The sequence below is a fragment of the Talpa europaea genome (genome assembly GCF_964194135.1).
Source record: "Talpa europaea genome assembly, chromosome: 11".
In the NCBI taxonomy this organism is placed as follows: Eukaryota; Metazoa; Chordata; class Mammalia; order Eulipotyphla; family Talpidae; genus Talpa; species Talpa europaea.
In genome coordinates, this window is record NC_140078.1 from 75,262,650 (window position 1) to 75,272,301 (window position 9,652).

At 47.3% G+C, this 9,652-nt stretch overlaps 1 protein-coding gene across 1 annotated transcript; it reads right to left on the reverse strand.

Annotated features, from left to right (window-relative positions):
* Nucleotides 1-7,655: 7,655 nt before the first annotated feature.
* On the reverse strand, nt 7,656-9,083 carry LOC311179570 (adenylyl cyclase-associated protein 1; the record flags this gene model as incomplete). The annotated part of the gene is made up of 1 exon (XM_084246849.1): nt 7,656-9,083. One exon carries the CDS (start codon nt 9,081-9,083, stop codon nt 7,656-7,658), a length of 1,428 nt encoding a protein of 475 aa, XP_084102975.1.
* Between the last annotated feature and the right edge of the window lie 569 nt (nt 9,084-9,652).

The window sequence follows — 9,652 nt, forward strand, 5'->3', positions numbered from 1 at the left end:
AGCTGTTCTGAGGCCCTAGTCACATGAGCCTCATTATCAGTTCACAACACACAATGTTTGCTTTCTCCTCCACAGCCCCCCCATCATCAGCAAGAGCATCTGCTGCAGCTCAGCGATTCTTTGACTTCAGAACTACAGACCCTCTTAAAAAAGGGTCATCTGGGGCCTCCCTGGTGGCACAGGGGCTTGAGGCCCCAGCCTATGGGGCTGTCCGCAGCCTCCATAGCACGGGTTCGATCCCTGGCCAGAAAACTACTCACATGGCACAGCAGACCTCTCCTGACTCGCACGCTGCTCCCCTCAGCAGTGTATTTCAGTCAGTCTGCCTGTTCTGTTCCCCACTCTGTCTCTGGTGAATCCTCTCACACCCCTGCACAACTCTGGCCTGTACCCCAGATCTTGTATGCATAAATGAATAAATCTTTTAAAAAAATAGGGCTACCTGATTGGGAGACTCACCAACACTCAAGGGGAAGGGATTTCACCAGGCCCGCACACCAGGGGGCAGGAATCCTGGGTGCCACTTTAGAATTCTGTCAAGCATAGTAGGCATACGGGGGCAGGGGGTGGGGTGGGGGGGGAGAGAGGGCGTTCAAAATCATAGGGATATTTTATTTCTTTAAAATATGTTTACAGCAAAAATGGCATTATGTTAAGATCTGATAAAGCTGGGTAATGGATACATTGGGTTTGATTTTCTTGTTCTTTTCTCCTGTATATTTGGAAATATTTCACATACACATACACAATTAATAACACACACACACACACACACACAATTACCCTTCTAAGCAGCTTTGTATTTAGGATATCACCATTGATATAATCAATGATTTAGAAATGAGTAGCAATGGATATTAAGACCTAAGATATAGTAATTTGGTTAAAATTGTAGCCATATATATATATTTGTAGAAAATGAATGAGGAAGTTTGAAAATTAGTGAAATAAATTTACAATGTAATATGTTAGAAAAGAAATAACAAAATAAGTGTAAAGAAAGACTTATTAAAGATAAAGCAGAAAGTAATTAAATGGAAATAAAATTTTGAATTAATGAATGAAATAATTAAACTTGCCCCTTGAGGTATACAGACAAAGGTTTACTGAACCTGGTCAAGAAAACCAGTGGACACAGACAAGAAAAGGCACACAGTTCCAGGAATAGAGAATGTTAAAAGTTGTTATGCTATTTTTATGCCAATATAGCAATATTTCAGCTTGTAGGTGAAATGGTTCCTTTTCTAGAGAAATATCAATGATTAAATTTACTACAAAAAGGAACTCAGGCCCAGAGAGTTTTATAGGAGAATTCAATAACCTTGAAGGAGCAGACAATTTCTATGTAATCCAACAGCTAGAGGAAGGAAAAGAAGGTGGGATGCTTCCCCCATGTTCTGTGAGGTGTAGCTGATGTCAAACCAAGGCAAAGAGAGCCCAAGTAAATGGCAATTCCATTCTTATTTTATTTTTTTTAAAGATTTATTTTTATTTATTTATGCATAGACGAACTGGGGTACAGGCCAGAGGCGTGGGGGGCGGTGAGAGGATTCACCAGAGACAGAGTGGGGAGCAGAACAGGTGGATCTATTGAGGGGAGCAGTGGGCGAGACTGAGGGGAGCAGAACAGGCGGATCTACTGAGGGGAGCAGCGGGCGAGACAGGGAGGTGGGTTATGTGGGTTAGCTCCCTGGTCAAGGATCAAACTTGTGTTGCAGTGGCTAGTGATAGCTTCATAGTGCTAAGTCCTGTGCCACCAGGAAGGTCCTGCAATTCCATTTTTAATTTAATGGATATTGGTACATAAATTACTAGATGAATTAATTTAATAATAATTTAATATTTCATTCATGTGGAATTACTTAGCAGTGAAAATTAAGAAACAGTGAGATCATTGAGCTGCAAAATCACCATACTTCCTGAGCGGAGACATGGAGGATAGTGTGATTGCCTGTCAGGAAGGCCTGGGGCAGGCCTGTTGCCAGTTGATTTGTCTCAGACAAGGTGCTGCCAGGCACTGCCGACGAGGGAGGGCATGTGGGCCCAGGAGCTGTGTGTATAGAGGCAAATCTCACCTTCCACATGGGAATTGAGACTGGAGGAGGGGACCCTAACTAGTAACGTGGAGAATGCGCTTCATAAACCAGAGCAATTCAGGAAAGAGGCCCAAAGATTGGCCTTCCATGGGCAGTCTGCAGATGTCTGCAGATGCCGCTGCAGATGTCTGGCAACAAGGTCTCTGGGGTCCTCACAGCTGGATTGTGGCCACAGGTATACAGCCACATCCCGTGATCATATTTATTATTATAATTATCATCACAGCTCCAGCTCTGGGCTCTGAGCTCTTGGGAGTGTGTGGCTACCCTCTCTGTGGAAACAAGATAGTTTGGGATCCCTGGGGCACAGAACTGATGGTAGCCCCTATGTCATGAGGTGGGCTGGTGCACCTCCACTGACAGGGGCCACAGCCTGCACGCTGGGGCCTGGCCCAGACCCTGCTCACTGGAGCCAGCAGTCCTCGGTTCTCTTTCCAGCTTTCATTTCCACTGGAGTGGAATCTCAGTCCACAAATTCTGGGGTCTGAAAAAAAAAAAAAAGGCTTGTCTTTATTTTCCAGAACTCAAATTAATTTTGGCCTTATTCCCTCATTACACCAGATGGGCAGAAAAAACAACTTGAGGCTTTCTTGAGTTCCTGAGTGGTTTTCTCTGGGAAAGTGTCAGGGACACCCTTCTTTTTTATCCTCCCCAGCCTCTGGGCGCATGGTTGGTGCCAAGAGCCTATTAGTCCAGCCTGTGTAGTGTTGAGGCTTTGGAGCCTGAGAATCTTGGAGGCCTGTGTCCAGTGCAGTCCCCTTCATGAGGGGAACAGGCAGGAACTGGGCACTACTCAGAGAAGGTAGTCTCAGAATCCCAAGCAAGTTCTTCCTTTGTCCTACCCCACAGTGTCAATTTCCAGGCTTGATACTTAAAAACACAAACCTGGACTGAAATGTCTTAGGCCACTTCTGCTTCCCTCCCAGCTTTCATGTTTCTCTGCTGTGAGAGATCATTTGCCTAAGAGAAGAATCATTCCTCAGGAGAATGGTCAAGGCCATCTCATGCTCTCATTGCCAAGATGGGCCCACCCAGCTGCACCCCATTCCCCCCGCCAGTTGGACCACAAGTGCCTAGACTAAGGTGGGGTTTCCTCTGGAGATCAGTACCCCTTTTCCTTCTTTGGGGTTAACTTGGAGAGGGAAGCCTTCAGCACGAAGGGTGCAGGCCCAGGCTGGGGTGGTCACCAGAGGAATCTAATTGGAGCTGCCTGGCAACCCCATTGCAGAGAAAAACCTGCTGGGTGGGACCACCTGCTTGGGCTGGGAACCAGGCCAGGAAAATGCTTACTGGAGAAGAGAGGTGGGAGGAGAGAGATGAAGGAGAAGGGAAGACAAAGAGCTGGGGGAGAAGGGATGGAAAGGGAGGGAGGTGAGGGGGGTGGAGGGGGGAGAGTTGAAAGGGAGGAGAGGAAGGGGCACCGGAGGAAGCCAAATGCTGGAGCAAGGGGGGCCATTTTGCAAGCTTGCACGCTCATCTCTGCCCCCTACACCCCCTAGCTCACTACCCCCATCTGAGTTCGTCTTCATCTCATCTCCCACCTGCTCACAGGCTGGTCTGTGCACCGGCTCACCCTCACCGTAGCAGCTTCCTGGTATCTCTGCTTCTCTGTGCCACTCGCTTCCCATCTCTGACCTCAGCAGCTGGATTGAGTATTATTGTTTTCTAAATGTATTAAGAAAAGCTTCAAAATATGCGAGGTGATCTCACTCATAGCAGGAATTTAGAAAACCTAAATAAAGGACCAGGAAAAAACTAATTATAATAAAGTAAAAATCAAAATCAACAAGCAACTATGAACCAGAGACACACTGGGGGGGAGGGGAAGAGGGCGTAGGATCAAAACAAGGGGGTGGGAATTGCATGGGGACTATAACCAAGATGAAAATGCATACATTGTACAAAAATGAAAAATGATGTAAAAATATATAAAATTAAAAAAATAATAATAAATTTTTAAAAATGCAAGGTGACTAAAATAATAGAATGAACTTCCATGTACCCATCACTTTGTTTTCTCTGTGCCTCTAGCCCAACTGTGGTCATTTCGTCGAATCCCAGATGGAGCATTTTGTGTATAAATATTTCAGTATGTATCCCTAAAGGATAAAGGCTAAATAAGCAAAGACCATGGTACCAGTGCCATACAATATCATTTTTTATACCTAAAAAACCCCAAATTCCTGGTACATGTTTTCATTTTTTAATAGTTGTTTGTTTAATAAGGTGCGCAATTAGAATTTAAAGCAGAGGTCCCCTGCAGCTCTCTACCCAGCCTGTCTTTTCCTTGCAAGTTCTCTTTTGAAGAAACTGAGTTGGTCTAATCCATTGGCCTCCCTTGGTTGGAGTCTGTTGATTGTGACCCTGTAGTGTTATTTCAACTTTTTCTCTAGACTGATTATTTTATTTATTTTTATTTATTTTTTACATCATTGTTCATTTTTAAACAATGTTTGTGCCCCCTCTCAGGTGTAGGGCCCATAGAGTTTCCTTCCCCAATGCACCTGGCACCATCACCTCAGTCCCCTGTGCTCCTCCCTCCCTCCCTCTGATCCCTCTCCCTCCTCCTCCCCGCAGGATGCCTCTGATTTATAATTGTCGAGACTGATTATTTTTTTTAAGATTGATTGATTGATTGATTTATACAAGCACTGGGTACAGTCAGAAGTGTGGGAGGGTGAGAGAATTCACCAGAGCCAGAGCAGGGAACAGAACAGGTAGACTGACAAAACACATTGCTGAGGGCAGCAGTGGGCGTGGCAGGAGAGGTCTGTCGCACCATGTGGCATCCTCGCCAGTGGCCGGGGATCAAACCCATGCTGCAGAGGCTGCCAGTGGCCGGGGATCAAACCCATGCTGCAGAGGCTGCGGCAGCTTTGCAACCCAGCGCTCAACCGCTGGGCCACCAGGGGAGGCCCTTAAAACACTTCTTCAACTTGGTGAGATGCGGTTGATCCTTAGTTCAAAGTGCCTACAAGATTCCGTATCACTTTCTCCGCTTTTCCCTGTTAGCTGCTCAGGGTCCCCTGCAATTCCAAGAACTCCTTCCTACCCCTCTCCTTCAGGTCTTTGCTGCTTCTTCTGCTTAGGATGCTCTTCCCCAGTAGCCCCCATGGCTCCCAACCTCACTCTTCAATGCTAAGACCCCTACTTCATGCTGCAAACTCCCCTCTCCCTGCCATTCTTGGCCCTACAGCCCACACCCTCCTTATTGCACTTCCCACCTTCTGAGGTCCCATGCCCTTTACCTGTGAGTGTGCTTGACTGCATTTATTATTGTGGAGCCAGAAGCTCCATGAGGGCAGGATTTTTAGATGTTTTGGTCCCAGGGTATCTCAAGTCCCCTGGAAGTCCTCTGTTCATATTTACTGAGGGGATGAATGATTCTTACTGAAGCCACCTTCTCTCTGTTCCCAAGTTGCTAATGCTGCCCTCTCTGAGGAAACACTTCATGGCCCCCCTTAGTCTGGTGTGAGGTCTTCCTCCTAAGACTGGGTTCGGCTTGCAGAAAGCCATGCGGCATGCTTCTTGGCCTTTCTCAGGGCTGTTCCTTCTGCCAGGAGTGCATTCATCCTTACAATCTCAGGGACACTTTGTTATGACTTGGGGCCTGAATCTGGGTCAATCACCCACTCAGGGAGGACTCCTGGCCACCCTGGCTGGGGTGATAGGCTTGGAGAGTGGATATGGGTGAAGGTCAGTCAGGAGTTCCCCTAGGAGGCCTTTCCTGCTTTCACCTGTCTCTGACTCTAGGCCAAGTCTGACCACGGGCCATGGACTGATCCTTAACCCAGATCTTGGTCCTCCACCCAGAGTTACCCATGACCCTACACTGACCCTTAACCCCAGTCTGACCCTTAACTGCAACCATGAGCCAGTACCTCTGATCCCGATCATTGGCCTCAGCCCAGAGTGACTCATGAGCTCCGGACAATATCTAACTCTGATCAAAGACCACAGTACAGCCTGACTTCGGACCCCAGGCTGACCTCTGGCTTTTATTTCAGGCCCAACTGACACTCTGACATGTGTGGCTGGCTCTGGGTAAGCAGGTGCCTGTGAGTCTGAATCCACAGTGCCCAGAGTTGAGTGGGAGTCCCTGAGGTCCCTGGGGGCAGTTCTCACATCTGCCCTTCCTCCACCCATCCCTCCCTCTGACTCCCAACCCAGTGGGTGCTGCCAACCTGGTAAGGGACTTTGAGGCCAGGCACCAGGAGAGGGAAAAAACAGGCTGGACCAGCCCACACCTCTGTTTGCACAGGTCTGGGTAAAAATAGACTCAGCTACGCAAGCCTCTCTTACTTCCTCCCTATTCTGGATTCTGCCCAGACCCAAGTCACTTGTCTGCTGCTCTCAGTGGCTATGCTGCAGCCCAAGTGAACTCTGACACCTGCTGCTCCCTTTGGGAAGCCACCCTGGATTGGCTGTTGGTTCTCTGGCCTAATGGTAGCTCCAGATATAAGATTTTTTTTTTTTTTTTTGGTATTAATTTTATTCTATTTTCTGTATAACTTTAAGTACATAAAGGTTTATTTCCACAGGCCTCAGGAAATGGGTAGAAGTCACAGGACAATTGCTCTTCCCACCAAAAAAACTTGCATATTTTGGTGTTTGTCCTAGAGGGAAAAACTGAAATTTACATTAGCAATGCTGTGCAAGATTCTTCCATAAGACCTACAATCAGGAGTGGAGGTTTTAGTTCTCTGTTCAGATGCCCAGACAGAAGCCAAAAGCTATTGAGCATGACAGGCAAAGGAGGCAGTGAAGATGGATGACAGGCACCTAGCATGGAAGGAAGAAGGAATGCCAGATTACTTGGAATGATGTCTTGTTTTTCCTTTTTTTTTTTTTTTTTTTTTTTTTTTAAATCTCTGTAGGAAGGTGCTGGGCAGGGATACTAGAGAAAGAGTAAAAGACTCCTTTAACTGGCCTGGGTGCAGGGCACTGCCATAGCAGCTGGTATAGGAGAACCTGCTATCTCAGTTTCAGGCAGACCTAGGAATGAATGCAGAATAAAGGAATGCTTATAGGAAATAATTTTACTTGGAATGCTAGATAGCCAAGCTTCAGCCTCTGGTCCAATATAACCCCTTCCTCACTTGTCAACAGTGAAATATTAGTTTGATTAGAACAACTGGAATCACACCAGCCTCTGCTACCTTCATGCTGATTGTTAGGAAAAGGTTTGTGTGAATATTCTGATCTGTTAATTCCTGGGGTCTACTTAATTCTTCCCAAAAGACTGTCTGTTGGTCAAATAACTCCCCAAAACTGAAAGCTAAAACACCAGTCCTGGTCTGCACTTCCTTATGAATGGACTGGTGGTGTGGTTGAGCAGATATGGAAAAGCTGCACCTTCCTGCAGAAGATCAACTGACCTGCTATCCCACCCCAATCTCAGCCTGAGGTATATTTCAGTGAAGGCAGGTAGCTGTGCTTCTCAAAGCAGAGAAACAGTTTAAGAGCAGAAAGGTAGAGGAAATCTAGAAAAGAACCGTCTTAATACATATTTATCCCATGGTGTGAAGGGAGAGGGCAAAGAACCCAGTGGCACTTCGCTTATCCAGCAATTTCTGTCACTGTGGTGACCAACTTCTGCCCATTCCATAGGGTCTTGAACTGCTCAGGGACTGGGAACTCATTAAAGTCACCGCCTTCTGTAGGAATGAGGACATTCATCTCAGAAGATTTGGCACTGACTATCTCACAATCCAGAGAATTCTTGCTCAGGTAAGCGTGGCAGCCATCTGTTTTGTTGATGGAAATGGTTGGCACTTTACCCATTACCTGAACTTTGACATCTCTACTATTGATTATCTCCACGATGCCCACCACGTCATCAAACACCAGACCAAGTTTCTTACAGTTATCTACTGTAATGGAGTTGATTTTGCCCTTGATTTGCAATGTTGTGTTGACACATTTGTATATGTAAGCCACCTGTTTCAGCTCAGTGTCATCAATCACCAGGTTAGAAACATTCTCCTGATTTTCCACTCTCCATTTCTTGCCTTCCAGTTCAAGTAAAGCTGGCTCCTTCTTCGTGACTGGCTTGGGAGAGGAGCTGACTCCTGGTTTAGGTGCAGAGAATGGTTTAGGGCCACTGCGCACTGGGCCACTCTGAGCCTTAAGTGCAGGGTTCTTGTGGGTCTTCATATCATCAGACACATGTTTCAGGGCATGTGTGATGCTCTCCCCCTGATTAATCTGCGCAAACAGTGCTGAGCGTGAAGCAGAGTCATCTGAGCCTGAACTGGTGGGGAGTGTGGGGGGAGGTGGGCCTGGTGGAGGGGGAGGAGGGCCGGATCCAGCAGAGGGTCCAGATGGCAATCCACTCAATTCTTTTGCCACAGGCCCCGTTTTGCTCCAGGCCAGTCCGGTGGTATGGAACTCCTTAATGTAAGCCTGCAGCTCCGTCCATATACTCAAGTAAGCTTTTACCCAGTCCACATGCTTCTTATCTACATCTTTGTACTCCTTGAGGACTCGGTTTGTATAAAACATGGCAGCATCATTCAATTCTTTCACATAGGGACCAGGCTTGGGAGCCATAGCCACCCAGCCCAGGGCCTGGATACTTTCGCTGACAGCTGACAGGTGATTGAACAACTTGCTACCTCGGTTCTTCTCCCGAAAGGTTAACACTTCTTGGATCTGCTCTGAGATGGGCGCCAACAAATCAGAAAGCTTATTACCTGCTGGCTGCTGACACTGAGAAGCTGTAACCAAGAGAGCTCGCTCCAACTTCAGACCTGTGTGGACCATCTCCGCATGTTTTTGCACATCTCCCCCAATCGCTTTACTGATCTTCAGGTACTCTGCCACAGGACCAGCAAGCAGTGAGTCAAATGCTTGCACATACGGAACTGCTCCTGCTTTTGGAGCACTGTCTCCATACCCGCAGTGCAAGTCAGAAGCATGGGATACTGCCTCCAGGCGGCCCACTGCTCTCTCCAATCTTTCTACCAGATTTTGCATGTCAGCCATAATGTACTACCTCAGGACTGCGATCAGCCGCTCTCCACTTCCGGCAAGAACCTCCAGATATAAGATTATTTATCCATCCTTGGGGTGTGTAGACATGCTATTCTCTGCCTTGCAGGGGAAGGTTCTTTGGGGGAGCAGGGGGAGAGAAGGAGCAAGGAGGAGGGATTCTCTAGGCTGACTGGGGAGACCACAATCCTCTGCAAGGAGGCACTGGAGAGAGTGGGGCCTGCAGGCTGGGCTTGACCTCTGCAGTGGTACAAGTTAGAGGAAGGGCTCGGTGGGAACTGTGCTCTGAAGAAAATGGAGGAGCAGGGAGGGGTCCTTGGACTACAGGTGGAGGAGGAATGTGTGCATACTCATGCATGTGTGTGTGTGCATGTGTTAGTGTGTGTGTGCATGTGTGTGTGCATGTAACCTACAGTGGGGGTCTGGAAAATGGGTAGAAGGCAGAAAACTTGCAGGCTGGAGCCAAAATCACATTTGAGGGCAATTGGGGCACCACCAGAGAAACTACCAGGTGGCTAAGAGGAAAGTAGTGCTCTGTATGCATTAAAGAAATGTCCCATCTG